The sequence below is a fragment of the Bombus flavifrons genome, chromosome 12, assembly GCF_040668555.2.
Source record: "Bombus flavifrons isolate JBK064 chromosome 12, iyBomFlav1_principal, whole genome shotgun sequence".
NCBI classification, from domain to species: Eukaryota; Metazoa; Arthropoda; class Insecta; order Hymenoptera; family Apidae; genus Bombus; species Bombus flavifrons.
The window spans coordinates 5,418,140-5,445,477 of record NC_138453.1 but is presented as its reverse complement, the minus strand read 5'-3'; the positions used below and the strand labels follow the sequence as shown (position 1 = coordinate 5,445,477).

Here is a 27,338-nt window from a genome sequence, read left to right as displayed (position 1 = left end):
GTTACCCGGAAAGGGCCGTGGAACCGAGCGATCGGTCCGATTCGAGTCGTTGCGACACGCTCAACGTCCAAAACGCTGTTTGCAACCGGGAGGAAATCGACGTGACTGCCGCGAGTACCATCGTGCCGACGAGAGACGTTCGGAACGACGCCTAGCGACGTTCCATGGGCCTCGAGCCCTTGCCTCGGGTAATAAGTGCCCAAGAATTCGTCCAAATTAAATTCCTCCTGCCTCTTTTTCGTTCGTCTCACTTCCGTTTTTCTGCTCCGTTCTTGTCTCCTCTTTCTCGCTCTTATTCCACTGATCTCATAGCTGCTTCATTTATTCTCCGTCATGTTTTTTTCCCAGCACGGTGGCTGACTGCTTGGTACTCAATACCGAACAGCACGGAATTCCTTGTTTCGTCTGGTCGTTGTTCGAGTTAATACGATGCCGCGCGATGATCAACCGATGTGCGCGATAAACCGTGAGATATCGCGAGGATTCCATGCGAGCAATGCCATTGCAGAGATGCGATTGGAATTTTTAATACACGACCCTCGTGCCCGGTGCGATTGCTCCATCGTCGAAATTTGTTGATTGATTTGCAATAGGTGTTCCAATGAGTGAGAAATATATTAATCGAATTGAATTGCTATAACCGACCTCTTTGTCAAAATATCGAAAGACTGTTCGATGGCTTTGCTGACCAATATCGAATGTAATAACCAGAAGGAGTCGAAAAGTGTCGTTAAAGTCTCGGGAACTTTCGGAATTTATTACGGTCGATAACCGGTTTCTATGCGATACTTTGTTCCTCTAATTACCATACGAATCAGCGTGCAATAATTCGCGGGAACAACCACGTCGGGAAGTGGCTGGCAACTGTGACCCGGGTATTTTCGAAAGAAAATGTTCTGCAAACGACGTCCATGGATTGGAAACCGTCCGTTGGCTAATGAATCACGAACGTTTCGAGGATCCGCCTGAAAACACCTTCAGTTTATCGGGCAAATAAATTTCTAGAATTAGATCTCCATGTCGTCGGGAAATTGTGGCCAACTGGTATCGAGACAGCCGGGGTCTGTTAGGCTCGGTTCGCACTGTTCCAGGAAATTTACGGGTTCGCCGGATTGCCTTGTCGAAGATTGCAGCCAATCCTATCGGTCGGAAGCTTCGTCTCTTGTACCGCTCAAGCTTAATTTGTGAGATTTCTCGTTCGCTGTGCGATCCTTCCGTTCGATCGTTCGCCTTCCTTTTCCCTTTGTCGCTTTCTTCGACAACTTGCTGCTGGCTCTTTCACAGTTCCAACCGGTTCTATTTTATCGCGCCATGAGTTAGAATGTATCATAGATCGGCAGTACTCAAACAATGATATTATTGAGATATGTATAATTTTGCGTGCTAGATTAGATTGGCCGCGAAGTAGTGACACACATATGTGAATATGAGTGTGTGGAAGTATGTGTGTGCGCGGCGTCTCAAAAAACAGATGAATGTAACTGTTCCGTTGGCAGTGTGATATAGAAGATGGTGAGACAAAGAGAGTACTGAGACGCGTGCAAATGTGTATATCGACGAAGATCCTGGAAATCATTTATTAAATAAATCTAAAACTATTTTAATATGAATTCTAAGTGTAACCTTAGTGTTCCTTTGCTTTTATTTCGGCAATTAGGATCCACAATTCTCAACAGATATGCGTAAGCAATCGGCACGTGATTAATTCTATAAAAATTTTATCGTTCAAAGATTCATTTTCAACGTAATCGCGTGTAATTGTTGAAACTCAGAATAACTATGCTAAGTAACTGACCTCTACCGAAATCTTTCAATTTTGGATGAAAATATCGAATGCTCCGGATATAGATTTGGGCATTAGAACTCTTGTTACTTTAGGAACTTGTATCGATATACTATGCACAACACAAGTTCCTAAAATAACACAAATTCTAATCTCCCGAAGAAATTGGAAAAAAATAGAAATTGCTACCCTGAATGAAAGCCTGCACGATCTCGTAACATCCAGCTTGCTACTCCACGATGATAAGAACAGAGGGGTGCGAACTTGTTGGGTTCGTAGTTCTCGCGAGTGCTGCGAAGCCCGTGATACCGGCACGTAAGAAGATTTTAGACGCGTAGATGCTTCCATGAGCTCGCGGTATGAAAGGTTGGACGTCAACGGAGTAATAAATTAGAGGAAATTCGTCCGACAGTAGCATTAAACGACTCTCTTCTCCCGACACATGATATATGACGGCATATTTAACGTTGCGTAAGTATTTAAAACCGTAAGCGATAGAAATTTTGAAAACAGTGGCCTTGAAGAACCGGAAACTAAAAACTGTTGCAAAGATAAGGTCAATTGTACGATATTTAAAAAAAAACTAAATTTTTCATATTCTGAAAATTTTTTACAGAAAAAAAGTTTACATTTATTACGGAAGGATTTTAAGATACTATTGAACATCATTATTGGGTTACATGTGAGAATGATATCGAGTATCAGAAAGATATCAGTATAACGCACAATGGGTTTGAAATTTCATGCTACTACCATTAATACCAACAGCCGTGGTTTTAGTATGTTTTAATGAACGAATTGATCAGAATGTGGAACTATGTATAACATTGATATTATAAAACAAAATGTTCCCTACAGACGAATAATTATTTCCAGATTTTCGTATTGCTCATTACGTGAAAGTAAGGGATTATCACTAACTAGCCGATTTTTGCATCCATGAGAGACCTGAATTCACGAAAAATTTCCATCTCTGTGAAGCTTCCAAACAAGTTTTATGTTACTACATAAAATCGTTAGTGTAGATAATATAATTAAATAAATCCCCGTATTGAAAATTGAAAAATAAAATTTCATCCAACTATAGTCCATTTTCATATTCCTAAATAGCACGATACTTTAAATATTTTATCACGAATTCACTTACACAAGTTTGTCCAAAAATGACTACGACGATGAACAGGATATTAATTCTAAAAACTGCCAACATTTCAAAAAGGAACGTCACGCCACGATGTTAAAACCCCCCGAAAATGAATACCTTCTGCAAATTCCCTCGCCATTCATACATTATTAATCCCGCTTGCTGCAAAAATTTCCAAATTTCTCTGCAAACAACTATCACACGACAGCGCGGTCTTCCCTCGACAAAGCGATGAAAAAAAGGGGCTTCCTAAGAAAACTCTACGACATTCACCAGGAACTCGTTGGTCGGAATGGCGACGTGGCACGCGAAAGGATAGACACGAACCACGTTTGGCTCAAGACTGGACCGTTTCCGCTTTATTTTTACTCGACCGATCGGCAAGGTCCGTTTGTTCGTGTCTACGTTCCGAAAGGACTTTCTCGCTTTGCGCTGGCTAAGAGAGACATTAGAGAAGATTGCTTATTGAAAGTAACGCTCGGCGAGAAAGGCCATCGAACTCGTTTTAACCAATCGATTGGTACGAACATCACAGTGCGGCATGTAGTGAACAAATAATCACTGTTCGATTTTGATCTCATTATTTGACGATATCATCAGTTTGTAGGTAAGTAACATAAGTGTAAACAATAATTCCTCGCAAAATCGATAGAGGATTAGTAGAGCTCGTTTGTATATCAAAATCTAATCACTAAAAATTAGCTTACTCATTCGTTACACATTCCTGTTTGTTAATTCTTGTTACATAGCATTTGGTACGTCTCAGATATGAAAAATTTGAGCAAAGGTATATATAGTTTTAATTTTCCAATTAAAAAATTTCTTTCTTTCTTTAAGGAGCAATCTAAAAAGTGGTTCAAAGCATCCTGTAATATTTGTAATTGATATTGTTCTGTGTCAAGAAGGTATTGTATTGCATTGCTATGTAATCTTTTTCTGCTACAAACTGCTACACTCAATGTCATTTTTTTAGTGAAATCCTATTCGCAATCGCAACTTGGTTGAACAGTAGATATTCACCACACTTATTCCAAGAAAATTTTTAAAGTTACACAGAAACTCTGTTCTTTACTAAATGTCGGTACAATATACGATGAAACGGAAGAGAGAATAAATGACTTCTGCATGGCACTTACGTAAAAATGGAAAGATTGTTCCCGACATGGGCACAATTTTCTATATTAAAATACGCCAACGTGTGTAGTTGTACAAAGAGATCAATAATCAAGACATTTAATCTGAACCAGAGAGTAGGGGAAACCCTACAGACACTTTTACTCACATTGGATCGCTAATATCGAATATCAGGGAAATTGCACGTTATATGCATTTTTTTATCTGTGTCCTAAATCCTCATTTAAATGTCACAGATAAAAAGCATCCGCGAAAGTCGCGTACGAGCAGCAACGTAACGCTCGCAAAAGTCAACACCGTCATTATGCGACGCAATAATACGGCTTGCCTTGGCGTTCGCCCGATAGAGAGCAGAAAGGGTGCAGAGGACGAAAATTACACGGCACGAGGTACAGAGGGAGGATTATACACGCGCTCGTGGCTCCGCCGTAGCTAGGGTGCATTCGTCGATCGCGCCACTTCGATTCGATCAAGAGAATCGATCGTAGAAGCCGTGATGCGTGCTCTACTCGCCGCAACCCAGGCGTCCCATCGAATTTCGATAATTATATCAGCCCGTGGCGCTTTTCATACTTCGCTTGGTAACGTTATGTGTGATCGAACAGCAGAGCCGATCTAGCGAAGAATTAACAGTCGTCTAATTTTTCTTAGTCTGAAATTTTCGTTCTTGAGCCGATGAATAATCATGGCAATTGCGCATCTATGTCTGAAAGGAAACGGCGGTCGGCTATGGTCAAACGTTTTAACAACTACATTATCCTACTGCGCGATACTTAACGTTCGACCATTTCTCAACATCTGTACCACGTGTTTCCGGGAAAGGTATCAGTACCGCGACTCACCATTCACATGCATCCACCATTATGTCTTCCTCTCACATTATCTTGGCGTTGATTAACGAGCCTAGGCCGCGAACAGGAACTCAGGAAACGAGGAGAGAACCGGCTACCAAATGGACTCGAATCAAATTTGCAAACAGCAACGTCAGAGGTATGTCTCTTTATGTAAGCGTAACGGTACATCGTACTCATAGAACCAGGCATACAGACATCATTGTGAGATTCTCTTTTCCATGTTCTACTTGATTATTTGACTAACAATAAGTGGAGCAAATAATACCAACGAGAAACGTAAGAATGCAACGGTAAACATTGTCTTTGTAGGAGAGGAAAGAAAAGATTTCTCTTCTTTCCGAATCTCAACTTCTAAAAGTTTTAGTAATCGCTTATTTACCGAATAAAGATCGTTATTTGCGAAATCACGAATAAAAGGAGCAGAATCTCGACAACGATAATACCAGCATAAAAGAAATACAACGAGATTAAACGGACGAGTGTAGGTGAACGCGGCTTCATGGAACATAAAGCGAGTAATTTTTTCAGATTGATTTTTTCTAAGTGACTTCTACAGCCCTCGAAGTCTCCTTAAAGCGTCTCTATGGAACCGGAAGAGTTGTGTAACAGATTTCCACTGCACGAAAGAGGGTCATAACGCGTCACAATGATACACGAGGTCTTTGCAGTACTACCAATCTCCCGTACAGGGAGAAACAGAGGGAAGGCGAAACGAAAGGAGACCGTAGCGTTGGAGAAGGGTTAATATTCCATGCGGTGAGTTTATTGGGGAAAGGTCGCTCGTATAATTTGACTTTGCCGGGCTGAATAATCGATATACCACCACCTAACCGGCCAATACCCGGAAACAGAGGCGAGGCTGATCGAGAGTTTAAATTGGGTGGAAATTATTCGCCTCTTCCACTACGGCTCTCTGTGTGCGTACCAAGCTGGGATGTGCACACGCGTCGTGACCAAGCAGGACATTCTGTATGCAACTTCAGGAGCGAACAAATACCAACAACGTGGAGGACTGTATTGCGACGTTCAAAAGACGCGCGTGTAGGCTGTAATGTATGCATATCAGAGTCTATTACGCGTCACGAATATTTGCAGTTTACATCGGCTGGCTTTCAGGATAAATTCATCGCGCACTTTGAACTCACGAATGCATCGTAGAGTAGAAGAAGAAACAGAGTCAGTCGGATATCGATCTCAAGAGAAACATATATAAAACTGATATCCAGAAATAAATCAGAATAGAGGCAACAAATTCTGCACGCTGTTCTGCTTTTTTACTCGTCGCGTTCCTTTAATTAATTTCGCTTAGAATAGAAACCAAGTCCGGCTGGTTGCGAAACGTGTATAACCGTTGCACACGGGATTTAACCAGTCGTCCAAAAACTTGTAACAAGCATTTTCGTGTGAGCCCCGTCACAGAGGCGGCCGACCAAAAATCCACGCGCACACGCTGTACACGCCCGATGGTCGACGTTTTTCGGGCGGTATTCGCGTAAAATTAGAGGGTGTTACGCGAAAGCACGAAACAATGTAAAGGGAATGCGTAATAGTTGTTATCGAAAATGCCGGGATGCGCGTACCATGCATTCCGAAATAACGTTTGCCGTTTCGTTCGACGCGATAAATTGATATCGTTGATAGAAATAAACGTCGCGCCGTCGAGTTATTATGCAACCGCAAATTGATACAAAAGTCTCGTGAATATAAAACGTCGAGAATAGGAAGGAAGTGGAAAATACGGTGTCAAAGCGAAATTACGCGAGCATTGTCTACTTACACTGTAGATTATCGCACGACAAAGATTTCCGTCGCATTCTGCCCTGGCTCTTTGCCTTTCTTCGGCTGCCTAGACGACACCACATGTTCACTTGCACGTACGACCATAGCTTCAGGAACAGGATGGCGTACAGCATACATACATACATGGCACCGACTGAAACAACCGACAAAATTAATTGTATGTATAATATCGCAAATTATCGTAGCAGCTTGTCATCGACCGCAATTTTGTTTCGTATACCACGGGCTGGAAAATTCAAAAGATAATATTCGCGGCAATCTTGGTGAAATCGTTACTTCTCGACGTGGTTTCTCGTCTACATTTTGAAACAAAGAAGTTACAAGTACGTCGATCGTCTACGCTATTAAAGTCAAATATACGAGGAGATATTAATACAATTTTTCGTTTCCTTTTAGTACCCTTACTGTCGAGTAAAAGTTAATTAATTCACCCTCTTGCCATCTGTAAAAACTGATTACTCGGAGAGCGGCTGTCGATATGTACATTGGATTCTCAAACAAAGTAAAAACGGAACAATAGCCTCGAGCTTACCGATCTTTAATCAAGAAGAACGAATAAGGAGAGACGAAGCAAAATTTACTTTCCGAGAATTTCATTAAACAAATTCTGAAAAATCCACGGCATTCGTTATCCCCGGCGCGTACTACGTTCCTTCCAAATTCAAAAAAAAAAAAAAAAAGAACAAGTTAGAAGGACAAAGAGACGCACCGTTACGAAAAAAAGATGAATATTGAGATGAAAAAAAGACGAAAGAAAGAGAGAAGGGAAAACGGTGTGGTGACATGTGCAAGCTGGTGCACGACGTGCAAGTACATTTTAATCATCGCAATTTTACGCGCCTCCGGGAACGTGACAGCGGATACGTCTGCGTGAATAAAGCATACGCTGTTACACCGGATGTACGTGTCCGAATGTGGCAATTAAAGGGTTTATAAAGCACGGCATTACGCATTCACGGTCGGCAATTTCGTCCACGCTGAATTTATCCTTCTTTTTTCTGCCTACTCTTTCTTTTTTATACTTCCTCTTTTACACTGAACGTCCAACAAAGCCTGTGACTGAACGAACGTGTAATGACTAAAGGCTCAGAAGCATTTCTCGCGATTTTTCCATCCGTTGACCGGAACATCGGGACGCGAACACATTTTCTTTTCCAACGCCTCGGCCGTGACTCCGTCCGACATAGTCCGCGTTTAATTATAGCCAACGGTATTTGCATCGCGATTTTAAGAATGTCAGTTATTATTATGCGGTGGCAGTAAGGGCTGCTACAGCTAATGGCGCGGAATTATAGACGATGACGAAGCCCGAAGCTCATATTTTCCGATATTTCCATCGATCCTGGCCACCTCCTTCGTCCCGGATTGTTCGTATCTTAATTAAATCGCGTTTGCTACCTGGTTATCCAGGTGTGCTGAGATTCCGTACATTAATGGGACGTGCTCTTCAAGGGGCACGAGTAAAATGTTCGTTTCTTTATTTTTTACGTTTTTCCTTTTTTTTCGTTTTTAGTAGTTTGCTGTTCCTATGTTTATCGTGAAACTTTTTCCCAGGCCAGGGCTGACCCGTGCCTATCATCAAAGGCAAAACAGTTTTAATAAATATTTATTCGGATTAAGATTTTATTTGCATGTAAATAACGTTGGAAACAGCATTGCGTTCACGCGGATGAAATAAGACCGGCAGCAAAACTTCGATCTCGAATAAACGTTTAATTGCTGGATTCATAACTTTAGCCGCGGCTAGGCGGTCACTTGCTTCTTTAACTCTTCAGTACCACACCACATCGTGACGAACGTTATTCTGTTCTCGATTACTCAACGAATTAAACGAGCGAGTCGTCGAGCAGAATATCGAACTCTCGTATCGAAGATGAGAACTAAGCAGCTAGAATAAAGTAGCCATGAAATATGATCTCGTTAAGACAAAACGGTGAAATAAACCGTTTTTTATTTCTCCCCCGAATCACGTCGCTAGATTTTATTAAAATTTGCAACTTGTCAGTCCAAGAATGATAATGGCGAATGAGGACACACTATGGAGCAAACGTAATATCAATCAGAACAAATGCTTCTTGTATTTCGTGTTGATCTTACTTAGCCTACGGTTTTAGAGGAAGTGGAGGTACAACAACTTGCGTGTTCCTTCGAATCATCTGCCACTACTCGAGCGAAAATTAAAAACGTATCATCAGTATCCGGCTCGTCCGTAACGTTTACAATTTCTACTAAGTCTTCCTCCTACAAAAAAATTTCTGTTTCAACAACTTTTTGATCAACTTGCTGCTTGTTTCTCGTTTCGACATAAATTTTTGTTCCAATCTGTATGACGATAAACACTGAGTATTCCCGCAGCGCATTAAACGACCCGTTGTTTAAATTATTCGAAAGAATGATAATTAATGCATCGAAATCGCCTGACTAGTGTGAGTCAGACAGCGAGATGAAGCTACGATAATGAGAAAGCGAGAAAGCTTGTAACAAGCATAATCGGCCGATACTATCGTTCGTTAATGGCCACGATATACAACGATGCCACGAAGGGCTAGGCTACGTTATTTCCAGGAAATATGCACAAATGCATGGATTTGCCGCTATATTCCTTCAGAGCTGTACGCGAGCTTCCGGAATAACCACGGGAATGTCCTTTACCCGGTTAAAGCGTATACTAATATATTCAACCGTGATGTTCCCTTTGGCCCCGTGTTTTTCTCGTTCTTCGCGCGAGAAATATTTTCTTTGCCACGGTGACACCTGAAAACCCAGCTACAGTGCTAATTAGGAGGATTTTCAGATTCCTATGTGGACGCGTTTAAGTGCTCACCGTTATACCGTCGACGATGTTACGACGCGACTTCTTTGACGAGAAAGCGGCTCTTGTCAGGCCTTGTTAATAACATCGAAGGAGTTTTACCTCGAAAGCATTAAGGGGCAAGATAGGAAGCATTTGATTCATCTCTTCCCTCGAGCGTAATTTCCCCGATAACTGTCGCAAATGGACGAAACTTTTCAACAGATTCCGTGTTTACCCGCTTTGGGATTCAACCGTGAGTTTCTTCGTTTGACTTCGTTAAAAAGCTATCAAAACGATATAAATATTAATTTCCCGGCTCGAGTTACCATTGTCACGCCCCTGACAAATCAATCTTCGCTACGGGATAGCATGGGAAAAGGGGATCTGTCCCTACCGTATATCAAACGAAGATTTAAAACTCACGACCCCGAGTAACTTTGAAGGATCGATCGAGCGTGAAGTGGAATCAACGAGGAAATTCCTAAAGAAACTGGTAAAGAGCACGCGTTACAGGATTGCGTGGCAGTTATCGCAAAACGAAGGAAGTACATCTGCGTCCCTGTTTGTCGCTTATACTCGCTCCGAGATTATCGCTCGCACGAAAGTTCGCGCGACTAACGCCGGAATATAATACATGTACGCTGTATACCTGTACGAGGCAAGATAATTGCCAAATGCCGTGACGCAGGTACACGCTTAGTATAGTTTGACACCGAGTACGTTGAAACGAATCTATCTTGCTGAGCGGCGCGCTGCGTCACTTCCAATACATTATGCGTGTGCACGCCTCTTATGCGATTTTGACACGATCGAGTGAATTGCCTTGGATCGACGTCATGGTAAATACGAGACGACGGAATATCTCTAAAATTCCTCGGATCAAGGAAGAAACTTTGTCATTCGAATCTAACTGTTCATGTATTTTTATTTTACTTCCATTGTTATTACTAAAACTACCAAACCTAGGAAAATAACAAATCTCTAATTTTTCAAAATCTATAATTATTACAAAAAATGATTTTGACGATATAGTTCATTTCTCTTGAAATGGAAATATTCTTTTCATTATAGTCGTCTATATGCAGATCAGTAGGCCCAGTATTAATCCCTTTCTTTTTGTTTCTTAAATATACCCTTGAACCTTCCTCCCTCGAAAATTATTACATGTCCAGCAATTTTTCAGCGGTCAAGCAACTTAATGCCTTAATTGTTCTATAACCATAGAAAACATATCTGGCGAGGTTTAAGATATATAGTACACTCGAGTTACGTCGATTGAAATCACCGTTCTTGCACGAGACATTACGCCGGAGACACACGCCGGTACGTTTTTCGTGTCCGGTCGCAATATACGAGCACGCCGCAATTGAGTCGCGACAATTTGTCCCTATGTTGGACCGTAAGGCGCACTGTCACGGAAGATTTATACGAAACGATACGCTGTCCGGTAGACTTTTCATCGATGGTATTACGTGACGGTAAATTTTCGAGCGACGATATTACGACATTATAAAACACTGTTGGATAATCTAAATCGCCCAACAACGGAAACGGGATTCTTCCTATTACACAATATTTTTTCCAATTCGCCGATACCGAACTATCGACAGTCGTACAATGGACAGTTATAAAGCGCCGCAACGCCAAAGACAGCGAATGAGTAAGACTATTTATATGCAAACACGTTCTTTCACATACTCGAATACGTATCGATGATTTTATTACTCCGCTCTCGATTCAGCTGTCCGCGGGAGAGATAAACCCCCGAAGATATATCGTTCGGTGGCAAACAATTTTCCAAAATTTTTCAAGACACCGTCATATTTCATCTCCGACAATAGCGTCGACGTGTAGAAAAGAGGAACTATAAAAAAGAGATCGCAAAAAAAGAAAGGACGAAAAAAAAAAAAACAAAAATCACGCCCTCGGTTAACGTATAGAATTATTCTACTGATTTTGCTGCAACGAACACGCCGTTCAACGATGAAGAGACCAAGGGGATTGTTGCATTGTGCAGCCCGCGTGCAACAATAGCGAAAGTTCCACCACTGAAAATAGTTTCTCCATTTTCTTCGGCCGCTCGTCGAGCTGAGGAATTGCCAGTTTTCACCTCGGACCCCATTGTCGCCCGGTATACTTCAAGATCCGCAACTCCCGATCTTCGCCATCCCATTTCGACCCGCTACTTCTCCTCTCGATTTCAACCAGCCTCCCCTTCCACCTTCTCACCTTATCCCAGGCTCGTAGTACGACGATTCCTCCTTCCTCTTCTGTCAACTGACACAGTCGTTCTCGTCTATCTTTACGCCACCGTTTTCTCCCTCTTTTTTTCGATCGTACTGATGCCAGAAAAAGCAGACTGATGCATTTTGATCAGGATCCATTTCCGCGTGCCGACTCGAACGGAAGAGACTCCAGGGCTCTTTCACCCTCGCCTAGGAAACGTGTCATCGAGAACGTCCTCTCTTTGAAACACGCTCATACCATGGGTCGACTTAGTTTCTTCATCTTTTATAGGTTCGATCCCCTTTCATCATCCCCGCATCCGCGGCGATTCTGCTCCACGGAATAAACGCCACGATTGCTTCCAGCCGCTTTACAACGAAGCTCTGTGATGTATTGTGAGTCAACAGGTTTTTATGATTATGCAAAGATTCTTTGCAGTTATTAATTGGAAAGTAAAAATGTAATAATAGAAAGAATAAAGTAGATAGTTTTTACCTTGAACAATTCGAATTTGCTATAAATCTTCCTTTATAATTAATAGCCTTTTATATGAAACATGAAACGATATTTCATTGGATATTTAATTTTCTCCTGAATTTCATATCAATGTATTTAATTTCATTTTTCATCTCTGTTCAGGTAATTCGTTAGAAAAGCGGTGCTTTGAAAGATGTAAATATAAATTCATTAAGGCTCCTAATGGAACCAAGAATCGTGGCGAACGCATGAGAAATTATGACAGACGTAGAATACAGTGACATCTCTCGGCTCGCTGGCAGTAGTATTGTCCCGCCATTACACAGACAGCGCGATCGCCAGACAAGGGAACAACGTTTCAATATTTTCATAGATACGACGTTACCTATATATATCCGGATAAAAATCGAACGAAATTACTTCGATATTTTTGTAATTGATGCTGTCTGTAATTTAGATGAAAGGAATTTACGAGGATTGTTTTTCCTTCGTTTTTTATTCCATGAAATTCGAGGACTCATGCATATGGAATTGATACGTAGTAACGAACAGTTGGCGAATAATTAATTAAAATACAAATTTGAGGCTCAATCTCATATCCTAAATATTTGATCGCTTAAAATGTATGCTCGAGTTGACGTTCGTTTCTCTTTCTTTGCCGTTCGACAAATTGCCATACGCGCGATGCGTGAACTTGAAAAAAAAAAATATTAATGAACGCGAAATATCGGTACAATGAATCGAAAATCCTTAATTGAGCGCGATGTAGTACCTGGTCTCCCTGTCGACGATTAATCGTTTCATCGAAGCTATTAGAAGGTAACTGCGAGTTCGCGGAACAATGTCGCACCTACGTCGAACGTGGTCTGCAATTTTGTTCCGCCTAGCGTGTTCGTTGCATTTAGCGTGACAACGCGGATGCGTGTAGGCGACACACCTGAGCTACTCTAACGTATAAATCGAGAATACTGAATAAAATAATCAAAGAAAAAAGAAGGAAGGGGAAAAGAAGAATGAAAGACCCAAGAAAGAAACATCAAAAGAGAAAAGAAAGAGAATAAAAAGCAAAAAACGGAAAGCGGAATCCGAAAAGAGCAGCGGGAGGTCGACGATACAAGCCTGATGGTATATTCTCGATTCGCGATCGTAATCAGAAACGGCGACTGCGCTCCAATTCCACGTATTCGCCTACCTACTATCCCGCCAGAATTCGTGAGTAAGACGACGCTCATCGTTATCGTCGTTAAAATTTCTGCAATACGTATCCGCTGAATTTCGATGAACCACGGCCGATCGAGTTTACTCCAACGACTATATTCCCCTGGATTCATAATTGTGCAACATTACTTTAAAAGAAAAATAAAATATATATACATAATGAATATATAACGAATGGTGTATACAGAATGAAACGTAAAAAAAGGTAGTATATAAATATGCGTGTGCAATATTAAAATAACTCAATTTAGGAAAAACGTGGTTGATAAAAAAACGTAAAAAAGCGTAGCTGGAAATAGATATTTCGATTATATTTTTATTCCCACCACTTTCTTACTCCACCCGTCGAGTCTGGAATTTATTCTTTCAACGTGTTTTACGCAGAAACTTTTATTCAAGCGTGCATACGCGACTGAATCGAATAAACCTTCGAAATTACGATTTCATAAAAATCCGTAATGTTCGGAATAAAAATGTCAAAGGTGTTTCACGGATGAAAGACGCGCGACACAACGCCATCGTGAATATGCACGTCAGGGAGAATTGTTTCCTTTTATTTTTCCCGGGGAACAAAGAACGACAACCGAAACGTTATTTTTTAAATGGTTGCATGTCACGGTCGTTCTTTCTATTAGAGCATGAAATGTGATTCGCTGTTACGATTGTCTTCACGATCGACTGGTTCGATGACCAGTTAAACTATATTATTAAACGATCTAACAGTTCCAACTATCCCAGATGTTCCACTAATTAACACGAGAATTCAACGTTATTAATTAACAAGATCCGAGTCCCAGTTCGATTCTATATGAATTCAGTAAAATAGGAGATACACGGGAATTATAAGCAAATTTCGGCGAACCGAGGGAATTACCAAACGATAGTTAGGAATTAGACGAGTTCCCAAAATTCGACTGGCTGAAACAAAACGTCCAAAGTTTTCGTTAATTAGCTCGAAGAATAATTATCTGGTGGAACGATGCTATATTTCGTGCAATTGTGAGGCGATGTGAGTGCCTCGTGTCAATATCACCGCTCCAATGCGCCCAGATGGAATATATGTATGTACTACGAGTAGTGTGACAATAACACGATCAGTTATACCGATTCCGCAATATCGGCGCCCTCGATCGCTGGTATCGAGTTTCCTCCAACGAAACCGCTGTCCGTATCGTAATTGGGGAACTTGTGAAATGCTGTTCCCATTAATTTTAAGAGATTATTATTTGATGCATCGATGCATACAGACAATTAAGAGATCGCGTTGTTAGCTTCGCTAATATTTCTGTCAACGGAAGTATTCAAAAGGTCACGAGACATTTTCTTGAATAATAAAATTCCTTAAACGTGCTTTTCAATTTTTGAATCGTTTTAAATATTTTTATTACCGACCTACGTTTATTCGGTAAGACCTAATTAATTCTTTAGGAAATAGGATTTCGACATTTTTAATCTTTATCAATTTTTGATACAGCAGGACAGGAATTCATGAGCAGAATTCTAAACGGGGCACTAATACTAAAAGCCAATACTTTAAAACAAGCCTTGGAAAGTCTTCAGAAGTTACATCAAAGATCGAATATCCATCGAATTAATACAACATCCTTTCAAACCCGATCTTCGTCTGGTTGATACAAAGTGAACACCAGTCAATCTGACGTTGATCAAACGGAATAAACCAAGAATCTCTCTGCGACCTTCCGGTATTCGCTAACAACAAAATCAATAAGAATCTTCTTCAGGCCAGAATACCTGCGAAGCAAAAACGAGGCTGTCTTTATTTTTCGACGATGTTCGTCGATAAATTCACCCGGAGACTTCGCTTCCGGAAGTCGTGTCTTTTGCACGGACGTGCTTGGTGATCGATCGCCCAGCCGTAATTCATCTGGCACGCGTAATTCCATACTTATGTCCTGACGATTCCTCTGCTCGTATCTTCGATTTCCACAGTCTGTTCCCGCCCCACTCCAGAGGAACATCTATGATCCTGGCACGATATCCAGTTGGCTCGAGCTTGTAATCACCTCGCGAAGTTACCGTGCGTGAAGCCGGAACTTGGCAAGCTGCGTGCATTCGTTTCACGCACGACTATGCTGATCGCGTGGCTCTGTGTGTACGTTTGTTTTCACGCGTTTATGGGGTGGATAGGATGATACAGTTGGAAGGACGTCGTTTCTGCTTTTTTCAATTGAATCAATAGGCGAGCAAAACGCATATCCGAGGGATTTTCCTTTCACGAAAAATAGCGTTTTCTCTTCCATTGGTACGTTCGTAAACTGGTACAACATTTCCATATCGGTTTTTTTCTTTCACTCTTTCTCTCTCTCTCTCTCTCTCTCTCTCTCTCTCTCTCTCTCTCTAACTACAGTGGTGGGGTGTGCAAAATCCAACACGTTTGTTTCCACGCTACAAAGATACTTCCTTCCAATAGGTGTTCTTCTAACATAGGCAATCATTTCTCTCCCTCTCCAACTTAAAAAGATTCCAAACTTTTCTTTCCAATTTTTGTTTCCGATAGTTGTTTTCCCTATACATCTCCCTAAGGTTCTGCTTCTTCTTACTCGTTTAAGGAACGCGTCAGCGATCGGCGCCGTATTCTCTGAAACGAAATTCGCCCGGATAGACTCGAATTAAATTTCAAGTATCTTTCCTCGCGACTTGACCGGCGCTCCTGCGCTTTCTCTTTCAGCGTTCGCGCAATCTCCTAACGCAAAGTTCAATCGTCGTATCGCTCTCGAGAGAATCGATTTCGTCTTACATTCCACGCCGTGACTTCGCAGAGAACTAAACATCTTAACGTGTTGTTGCAACGAAGCTGATTCCCCGAGCACCAAAGAGGCACAAAGCGACCGCTTCCTCTCAAGTTTGTTTCCAGACGCGGAACACAGCGCGCGAACTTCGTATTTCGATGAATCTTTCAGGCGTATCCTCGACCGAGGTCAGACACAGGTTAAAAATGCACCGGATTAAATCGGCGTGGAGAACGACGATCAAAGCGAGACGTGCATTCACAACGGTCTTAAACGTGACCGCATTAACGTGTGGCTCTTGCTTTGTACATCCTTCCTATGAGTTTAACCTCGATCCAGCCACTCCCTACGGAGTCGAGAAACAGCTAGAACGCCACGTTCCTGGCTAGCCGAATCCCTTTGGAAATTCAGGATATCCTCTTGCGAGACACTTGCGCTGCCATCTCTATGCGACTACCTCGAACGTTTGCGGGAAGAAAGCCTCCTGCCAGAGAATCCAACTGTATGTTTGATATTCCAAGTGTCCAACTTGCTTTGTACTATTCTTGGTTACAAATTAGTATGAGAAAGCCTTTTGGTATTATGTTGATAGACATACAAGAATACTTTTGGCCAAAAATATTTTCTACTGCGATATACTAAAGTATTATTTTCTGAAAATCATATCAAGTAATTCTACGTTTTAAACGGTGCTGAATGGTGTCTAAATCAAGTTTAGGAGTTACTCCATGGGAAAATGCATCGAGAATGGTAAACCAAAGCCGACGTTCAACGCGAATCGTCACCGGACGAAGGGTGTCGCGACGACGTTAATATTTCAGTAGCTCAGCCTCGTAACGTTGCAAAGTGACTCTCCGCGTAACGTTGTTATATCTTTACAAGTATATTGCCGGCAGTTAGAGGCAGTCTGACCGGACCTGCCAGCCAGTTGAAGAGGCCCCTCTATCTGGCATCCACAAAGGCTAGCAGCCGGGTATCGAGTCAGGCGCTTGCGACGTGTAACTCGCGACATCCCCCAGCGATGCTGCTCAGAACCGTGACTTCGTTCGCATTATTCGCGCGGTAACCAATTTACCATCCTAATTTCGCGTGGATTATCTGGTGTAAACGGCACACCGACGGTTGCCTTTGTGCATTCGACTGCCACGAGCTAGTTAGCCTAACACCGGCTGGCTAGACTCCAGACGTTTCTATCTCAAACCCCTGCGCGCCTGTATCGCTGCTTGCCGGCGAGGATATGTATGGAATTCTTGCACCCCTGGATCGCCATTACGCGCGGCGTGAAAGCGAATCGAGCACGCACACGAGGATGCGTCTCGTTCTCTGCTCGAATGCTCGACCATCCGCGTCTTCTTTAGCCTGGCTCGGCCGTGTTTCACGCTACGTCGAACGCCGTGCTCGTTTGAAGTCAACGAAATTGGCTGCTTATAAGGGCTGACGGTTTCGGAGTGTGAGTGCTGAATTCATCGCTTCTTCGTCGTTCCGCTTCTCTTTTTTCTTCTTCTTCGTTTTCTTCCTTCGTTTCTACTTTCCTCTTCTTTTTCTCTCCACCTGCTCTCTGATTATTTAAGTCAGTTCATCCTCGTTCCATCTTAGATCGTTTTCTCTTTCTTTTCTCCGTTCCTCGTTCAATCCTATCGACCATTTCGTACTGGCCGTGTTCTTGGAATTACAAATTATGCAGCGAACGGTTCGACTACCGCGGCATGAGTTCCTCAGGAATTACAAATCACACGTCCAGACATCGTCCTCTCAGTCTACAAGAGAGATTCGCTTCGGAGAGCGAGAGGCGAGCTACTGTTGGTTTAGGCAGGAACGAATAGGGTAGAGGTTGGAACAAAGGAAACGCTGGATCAGATTTAGGATCTCGGCGAGTCTCGCGCCAGAACGGTCGAGGCTGCAGACGTGGTACATCGTGGAACGTAAGAGGCAATCAGTGTGTTTGTACGTTCACATGGAGAGGAAGAGAAGATGGAGATTCGTCTGTAAATAACGGCCGAAGAAACGGAACTTGGCATAATTTTCCTAACATAGCCCTGGACTCTTCTCGTTAACGAACTGTTAAATCACGTGATTCCTTAATTAACGAGTTCCAAGTTTCAATATTTATCATCAACATCTTTGGTTACTGACCGTCGTTGGCCTTCGAGATTATCCAGTTTCCAGCAATTCATATTTACCTAACAAGGCATTTACGCGCTTTGAATCATAAATGTTTCTCCATCGAGGCCAGGTTCTGCACTAAAACGTTTACAGGCTTACACCGGAGGTAGAGAAGCTTTGGGCGAAACGGAAATTACGTTCGAACGCAGCCGGATATGTGGCCAGATGGGCGCCTTTCCGCGAATTTTGAATAACAAATCGTGGACCGCCGACTAATTCGTGCAGCCGTTCAACCACTCCGTCCCTTTCGCTGTGACGAAAGGGAGAGAACCAGCCGGAATAACTACTTCGTTATCATGCTGTAATCCACTAGGATCTAGTTGAGCAAACGAGAACATCTATCGTGAATGGGGAAGCGTTTAGGTCGCGCCATTTTCCTGGAATCTGTGTCACCAGTTACCGACGCCCACGTCATGAGGTAAAACGACTCACCTCAGGACCTCGTGGAACCTAAAGATTATAAGATTCATTTAAACTTTATCGCTTCGACCAACTTGAACTTTGCCGTGTCAAGCGATTTTAATTTTCATTCGTTCTTACGGTGGCTAAACTTCGCTGATATCTGCCAGTAGGTTAAGATGTAGGTTTAAGGACGTGAGTGAAATTTGTGAGAGGTAATTTAGTTCGGACCAAAGTGGTTTGCACCAAAATGTGATTTTAATTTTGTAACTACGTACTTAATTTTAAGGAAACTATTTCAAGTCGGCAATAATTTTATACTGGGTGAACCTTCTTCAGGATTTTCGTAAATATCATTAATTAGAAAATTATTTTAACGAAAGACTTATGCGATAAAAAATTCGAAACCTATATCAGAATTTCTTCAACATCATCTCCAAGAGAATCATTTACGTTTGCTACGCACAGAATTTTCTCTGCGCCAAATATTATCTCCTGCGAAAGTTTCAAACTTACTTCGCATGAAACTATCTTTCCTTTTACACTATTTTTACACATCAACAAACTTTCGTTATCGTCCATTTAATCAAATCTTCGAGTCATCGTCCACTAGTCTTCTCTTGAAATGATTTCACAAAAGTTTCCTCTAGTTCCAAAAGCACGCCTACGTTATTCGCATCCAATATCCATCCTGTTGCAGCTGCATTTTTCACCTAGAGAACGTAGATAATGATACTATAACGGCGTTGTACAGCGACAGAGAGACGAACAAAAGAGTGGCTAAGCTAAACGGAAAAAGAGAACGCCTTATTCTCGGCACGATCTTGAAATATGTCGCCTGGCGGTTTGCTTTCTCCGCCCCGTCTTTAACGCTAACGTGTCACGCGCGTACACGACGTTGGATGACGACAACGACGACGACGTTAGATGACGACGACGAGGACGACGACGACGATTGAATTTTCCAGGCAGACACAACGATATCGTCAGCTCGATTCGTAAAGGCTCGCCTCTTTGTTTCGTCCGACGCGTTATTACGTTCCCATCTGACGTTATGCGTTCGGATTTTATGGTTGGAGGGTAGTCGCGTGCTCGTTACGACTTTATGCCGGGTGTATGGCATATCGAGACGTAGGGTGCGTGCAAAGTGCATGCTTCGGTTCGGATTTATAGGTCGACGGCAAAATCAAAAGACGCCGAGAATTATTAGAACGCGGATGCAGGCACAGTATGTGCGAGTCACACGAGCTTGAGATTTCCACGCGTTCGTTCACTGCCAGTGACAGGGTAAGAATTCGCGAATTATGAAATTCTAAGTGACGTCCGGAGTGACAGGGTTCGTTATTATGCCGAGATATCGACTATTGTGCGCTGCACGTATAGCACGTTGTAAAATGCTTCTATAGTTGTAAGATATCAGACAGGAAATAAATAAAAACATGTTTCGCGTAATATCATCGTTTCCACGGAAGCGAATTTTCCACGAATTTACCACGGCAGTTGTTGTTTTTTGCCAAAGTGAAAAAACTTGACGATATTTAATCGCGTAATTGATTGAATGCAAACAAACTGATGAGAAAAGAAGGCTTTTAAATGAGTATTTATATATCGGCAAACTCAAGCATTTGTTGTATCCTCCAATAATTCTCCGCAATTAAATCGGACTTGCATTAAAAACGCAGCGGCCGATATTCGTTCCCGCGATAATACGATCATAAAACCAGCAAGAGCGTTTTTACAGTGACAGTGAAACATTTGACGCTGCTCGCGTGTCTCGTTCGACGGACGCGTTTCTCTCGCTGCCCTAATTAATCCCGATGAAGTCGCAATTAATTACGAAACATGGATGCGTATTTGTTACCTTTTTCTATTCGATCCAACACTCATTCGATTCGTTTCTCCTCGCTGTCTGTCTGTTTCCCTTTTTCCTTTTATGTCAGCCATCGAACAAGAAGTCACAAAAATTCCAGCGGACCGTCGAGTATCGTACGTCACGGGCTACGCGCGCGTCCGCGAAGACGAGAATACTTGTCCTGCCACAATATGATACCGAGTGCCACTTAACAGTGCGAGTAAACCCTCGACGCCTTTTATTGCATTTGCGGGCGGCAGCTATGCGAATGGCAGGGAGACGCTGAGAGCAACAAAGACGAGAGGTGAACATGGTGCCGCGAGAGATACCGAAAAGGGGAATAAATGGGAGGTCAAAAGCGAGGAGAGAGAAAGAATGGAGGAAAGACAAGAGAGAAGGCAGCGAGAGAAAGAGAGGCGAAGGGCGAAGGGCGCAGGCGGAGGTCGATAGCTCCATGTTTCTACTGGGTGTCGCGTTTCGTAATGACAAAAAGGGAAGCATTATATAGGGGAATATCGAAACTGAGTGGAATTCCACGATATTTCCCCGGCCTCGTAATTACGACGGATCTCTTTCGTTTTGACTCTTCGCCAAAATCCAACGATTTTCGCCGTGTTGTGTCGCGTACCTTTTACGTCTCCGCTTCATCATCATCGCCAAACGAGGCGCGCGATTCGGCAAGTACGCGAGCGCAAAAATTAAATCGTCGATCCGGGCTGCCATTTCCCAACGGCTGCCGGGGCTTTCTAGCGTTCTGTGATCGCTGAAAGGAATCGCCCGTAGCAAGGGATGCGGCGTAAAAGCGGTAATTATCGAAGGAGACAAACGATTGGACAATTCGTTCACTGAAAAACTCGATACGAACGGGACCAGCGTTCAATATGCGACGCGATCGAATCTTCCTCCCCTCGACCAGTCGCATACCCTCTGTTTCTGACTTTAATGGTACGCTGCATCTCCAAAGAGCGGTACGAGAATCACATGCCACCAGACAATTCTCTCTGGCGCATAATATCAACGTGTCCTCGAGATCCTTGGGCTTTATCGTTTATTCAATTGCTCGCTATTTGGAGGCAAATTATATTCCCAGCGTGATCGCACGCGTTAAATGCCGTTTATGATTGTACATAATGGAAGTTCAGTTAATTTCGAATAAAGATGACGAAACAGAGGGTTAAGAATATTTCTATTTATTATGTTCGTACGGACGGGCGATATACGTGAAACACGACTTTCATAAAAAATAAATTTCCATCTGTCTCGCAAGGATCATTAACGAGATCGATTCGAACTTTCCTTTATTCTACGATAGCGAATTGTCGCGAGTTATTCTGTCGGTGTCAGAAGAAAAATCACTCGAACCTTTATGTAATTTCAGGTCGGCACTGACGACAAATGGAAGCTTCGTTTCATTAAATTTACAATCGACTGAAAGGCTGTCCGCGCCTTTTTCCCGAGAGGCGACGCTAAGTGGCAAGCATTGGCGTCTTTAATTCCGGGGGCCGGCAAAGAGAGAGCTCGAATAAAACCGCTCGTCGATAATTACGCAGGCTCAGGGTTGCTTTGCGTCCTTTCATGCCGGCAATCGAAAGACAAAACTGCTTTGAAATGCGGCGCGCGCCAGTCTCGCGCAAAGACCTCGAGGTTCTCGACGAGCTCGTGTCTGCGCTAGTCGGATACACGCTCCTTTTTTTCTGTCTCTCTCCCTCTCTCTCTCTCTCTCTTCTTTTTCGAGTGCACACTGCACACCCTCTCACGCGTACGTGAGTCGTCTCGCGTGTCAAGCCGGTGGTCGAGGACCTCGACGAATCCGTGGAAAAGAAGCCGAGAAGGGAAAAGAACGAAGAAACGACGAGAACGAAGGAGGTGGAACGTGAAGAAGAAAAGAAGGCCGGCCCTTGTTCTCCTGCACAGCCACTTCAATCGTACTACTTTTAGGCTACAGGCGCACTCACGTCAGACTTCAGAACTTTTAAGAAGCGCTTACACAACCGGATGTACCGACTAGTTGACGTATGAATCTCTATGTGGCTCACGTGTCACGGCCCGAAGACTTTTCTCGCCAGTGTTCACGGATTTGTCCCGCTCGCTCCATCGTCGACTTATCTCTATCCTTTCTGCTATCTTTTTTCAACTTCCTTGTCGCGCCTGGAAAATGTCGGGCAGGTAGTTATAGAGAAAGATGCTATAGCTTGGAAGTGGTATGATTCGTCTAAATGACGAATGACTAGAGAACAAGTTCCTATATGTTCGTACTAGAGACTCGAGAATTGCAAATTCAAAGAGTTTGTGCGCGTCTAAGATCCCTGAAAACGCGGAATGATCGAGAACAAGGGAAGTCATACAAGACTCGTGGGCAAGAATCATTTGTAAATTGGCACGGTCTTAAGTTAGGAAAGATACAGTTTTTCAAAGAATCGAGAATTGTTTTAAGAATTATTATTATTGTATCGTTTAATTATTATTGCACATTGTCGTCATTCTATACACGTTATTCTATACGGAAAGTTGTTTGCAGCTCAACATTCCTATATTGGTATATGCAATTGTACAGAATAAACGGTCTTTCAATTTCCTCTTAAAATGCAAATACTAGAACGAAAACCAATGTTATCTAAATAAAGCCACTTTATTATTACCATAGGTCTTTCTAGCAGAAGATAAAACGTTTAAATCCGGCAAATAATCAAACTTTTTTGATATATTGTTATGCAACAGCATGAAGGAAGAATTGCTACAGTTTTCTGCTCAAGATAGAAGATTCGCAATAAACTTGGATGTCTCAGTCAAGGAAGAATAACTCGGAAGACATCATAAAACCCTGCAACGAACACAAATCGCTGTAACATCGTGTACAAAAGAAAGAAGAAGGAAATTCCCCAACGAAAGCATCTGCTCCGGTGGAGTAACTTTCTTATTATACGCGCCTCTTGTTAGTTTCTTTAATCCGGTATTCTTTAATCAACGCGAAACATCTGTCTCGCTTGTTTCCACCCTGTGAAACTTTAAGCGGCCGTTTATGATAATGCGTCAAGAAATTCGGGATCGAGTTTCGTTTGAAGAATTGCTAGCCGCTTGCACCGATAGCAGATGGAAATATCAGGGAACGTGTTTGTGGTTGAAGATGTTTTAACTCGAAATCCTTTAATTAGAGTGCCGTCTTCCTCGTATTCCTAGATGTGCTTACTCTTTAATTGCTTTTCTGCGATCGTTCTCAGAGCGCTTCGCGCGGTTTCCGGCGATCTCGAAAGACGTTCCAATAAAATGTCTTTTAATTGAGATTCGTAGCTGCAGCCCCCTTTGCGATCAACTAGATCGGCGAGAAACTTTTTTACCGACTCTCGCCGTTCCGACTTTAATTATTTGTTTGGGCTTCATTCACCTACAGCTGGATATATGTACACGGGCCAACTGGTAAACGGTGTAAATTTGATCATTCGAGAACGAAGCAACGCGATCTACTGAATGATTTGCACGTTTAAGAAACATCACTGAAAGTATTTCATAAATAAGAATACCTGTTTTAATGAGAAATTATTTTTAAAGAACGTTACGCAGAATTCGATGGAATATAAAATAAATACTGAAATATATGAAATATTATGATTGAACTGTATCCTACAAATAACGAAATTTTGTTTCCGTGGTAATTCAAGTTTCAAAGTCCACTGGCAGGTCGGCGTAATCGAACGATCGATCGAGTCGTAGATCAATCGGTGCATCGTGTAATTGCATTCGTGTGGACGATGACACTCGACCATCGAATCTCACGGATCACCGTGCGTATTGCATTTAAATAGAATTTTTGATACGGCGCTACAACGATGTCCGGCATGTTCCCCGTAACGAGAATTCAAGCACCGTCACGCGACGTCGAGCCGGTCAGAAACGACTAATCAAAATCGGTTGAAAATTGAAAATTTGCGCTAATGACGAGCGTAAATCAATCATATCTCATTAATCAACGCAATATTGGCGATCGGCATGAGCGTGGCAGTGGTAAACAGCGGCGAGGCAACGACTCGGTTTACCTTGGTCCGGGTAATTAAAATAAGAAAGAAGGAAATAAAGACGATTCAAAAAAAAGCTGGCTGCGATTCGATTTTAACAATATTCTGCTTTGCAATGGCGACGTATTAAACGGCACTGCGTAATATTGGCGTCGTGCACGATACGGTTTCGTTAATTAAACAGCTTAGCGGACACCAATATCGCGCGAGAAGTGACGCGATGTTCGCAATTCACGGAATGCTATAAAGGTTTTACGGCAGCTGAAAATTTCGATTCGACATTCCTTTCTTTGTTCGTCGCCGACTTCGTAAGCTTTCGCATTTTTGAAGTCCGGCCCGACGGAATAATTCAAAATTATTCGACCGTAACCGCACGTAGTGTGCACTCGTAAATGGACTTAGAAGCTTTTCACACGTGGTTGGAAGTAAGATTCGCAGTGAAAACTCGCGCTATTCTCTTTTACGTTGAGTCGTGGATTCCGTAAAACCATCGGTAATACTATACTTTGTTATAAAGGTTTATAAAATATGCTTGTGTGATGAAGAAAATTTAAACGTCTTTCGATCCACGCGATAAGCAAAATCGTCTTAGGAAAAGGAAATATTTTCCAACGTTCCCCTGAAGTGCTTCAGTTACTGGCGCTATATACAGCAGCTCGCGAAAGCATTCGAATACTTATAGAAACGTATCATTTTACGAATATTACGGATATTATGTACGTTATACGAACGATTTTAAAACAAATCTGCAAACCAATGTGATCATGAATCATGACAATTGAGTCTCACAACATTGCTGAAATTTCGAAATGTTTTATATATAATATACACGTGGAATACATATACAAAAATTTTCTACATTAAGCGTTCAAATATTCTAGCGAGCTACCGTACATGACGCGAATAATAAACTCTTTAAAATATCACGACTCTCATAATATAGTATTAAACGTAGAATTAAAATTTATAGCTCGGCAATGAATTGTCAGCTTAAGCGGTCTCTATATCAACGTCTATGGAAGCCGAGATGTCGTTACGCCACGCAAAGACACTGCCACAACACTATTTTCCTACTTCCTATATTTCATTTCGATGGGTGGTCGTCGTACACGAGCGGCGTCGTCCGTACGAGACCGAGAATCACGTTGAACGAAATGATACGTAAAATGGCGCTTACACAGGCTGAATCCGGAATCCTTCACGTGGATGACCACCATCGGCACCAGTACCATCACGATGAGGTTTACGACGTGGAACACCATTCCTGGCCCGTGAGCTATGATATCCTGCGGCACAAAATAGAGAGGTACAAGTTACGAGCGGAAGTTGCTTGCAGAGAGCGCGTGGCACATGAAACGGTACGGAATAGAAGGAGGAGAGACAGATAGAAAGCGAAGAGGAGGGTTGAACGGGAAACGCGGCATCCTCGTTCTCAGCGTGGATAGACGCGCGAGGGTGGTGGTGACCGGAGAACGGTGAGCTTCTCAAAATACGAAGGCTGAAATGCAGTCCGTTGAACTACCGAAAGTCGTTTATTATCCATGCAGAGGCCCCGTATCCGGCCGTGTCTGTTGCGGAATCCACTGCAAAATGAAACGTTCTTGTTCCTGCTACGAGGGTTGCTTATTTAAATATAGCGCGACAGGAGTTCGAGGACCTTCTATTCGCTAGCTACATTCAAAGGACATTCGTTTGATGCCGTTACATTCTTACATTGGTGATATATTAGATACATTGGTGTTATATTAGATACGATGGATTCATCGATCGATTCTACTTTTACTAGTGTAGTATCGTGGATAAAAGGCCTAAGAGATATCGGGTGAATCATAAACAGTTTCGCGAGAGTGCCGAGGCGCCGCCAGGTCCATCAATGTGTCGCCGGTCCTTCAATTGAATAGTTTCGTAGAAAAGACCTACGTGGCTCTGGCTACGAGCAGATGCGGAACACGTGCGTGGTGGGCCTAGGAAAAGACAAAGGCATGCTAAGGGAGAAAGACGAATTAACAGTCGGTGTCAGTGGAGAAGCCAGAGAGTGCGAATCGAGAAGTCAAAGAGTGCGAGTTGCGTTGTCGATATAGTGTTGCTAGTGTTGTCGAGAGAGTGTGGCCCGCGTGAGAGAGAGTGTTGGATCCGTGGTGGCAAATTAACTATTGAGTTGTCTAAATTATAGTACGTTATTGTATTTAGCTCCCGCTAAACAACCATCGTTTCCTGTTTAATCAACATCTGTACAATCCATTCATTGTAAATTAATCGTAATAGTTTACGATACTACACTAGCTTCATTCGATTTGATTCTTTTGCATTACGTAGCAGACAATCCGAAATAGTTATACACCGATGTACGCGAAGACAGCGGAGTGAAATTACACAGTTGGGCTAGCATTTAAACCATTGGCTACGAGATACGAGCTGTTCAACGCCTATAGCACGATGAAAAATTAAACGATATTCAGAGCAGGGTTAGTTGTTTAAAGGCGTCGTACCGCTGCTTTTAATACGGTACCTCGCCTGCGAGATTACGCGTTGAAAATACACGATACGCGGTGGTAAAGCCAAACAGCATGCTGGCGATGAAACATTTTCATCTGATATAAAATATTCCTAGGCACGTTTCCGCGTTATATTTCCCACTGTCGGCCTTACCGTGTGCGTTGCGCTGTTTGTTCGCCGTTGGACCGCTCGAGAGGAAGATAAAAAAGGTACAAACGAGAAAAATAAGGACAGCCGT

At 42.6% G+C, this 27,338-nt stretch overlaps 1 protein-coding gene across 1 annotated transcript in view; it reads right to left on the bottom strand.

Annotated features, from left to right (window-relative positions):
- mdy (diacylglycerol O-acyltransferase) overlaps positions 1-27,338 on the bottom strand; it is an 86,954-nt gene that overhangs the window by 24,515 nt on the left and 35,101 nt on the right. Inside the window, exons 5-6 of the mRNA XM_069124457.1 lie at positions 25,782-25,890; positions 6,693-6,848 (exon numbers count right to left, since the gene is read on the bottom strand). Coding sequence (XP_068980558.1) covers positions 6,693-6,848; positions 25,782-25,890 — 265 coding nt within the window. The remainder of the gene's footprint in view (positions 1-6,692; positions 6,849-25,781; positions 25,891-27,338) is intronic.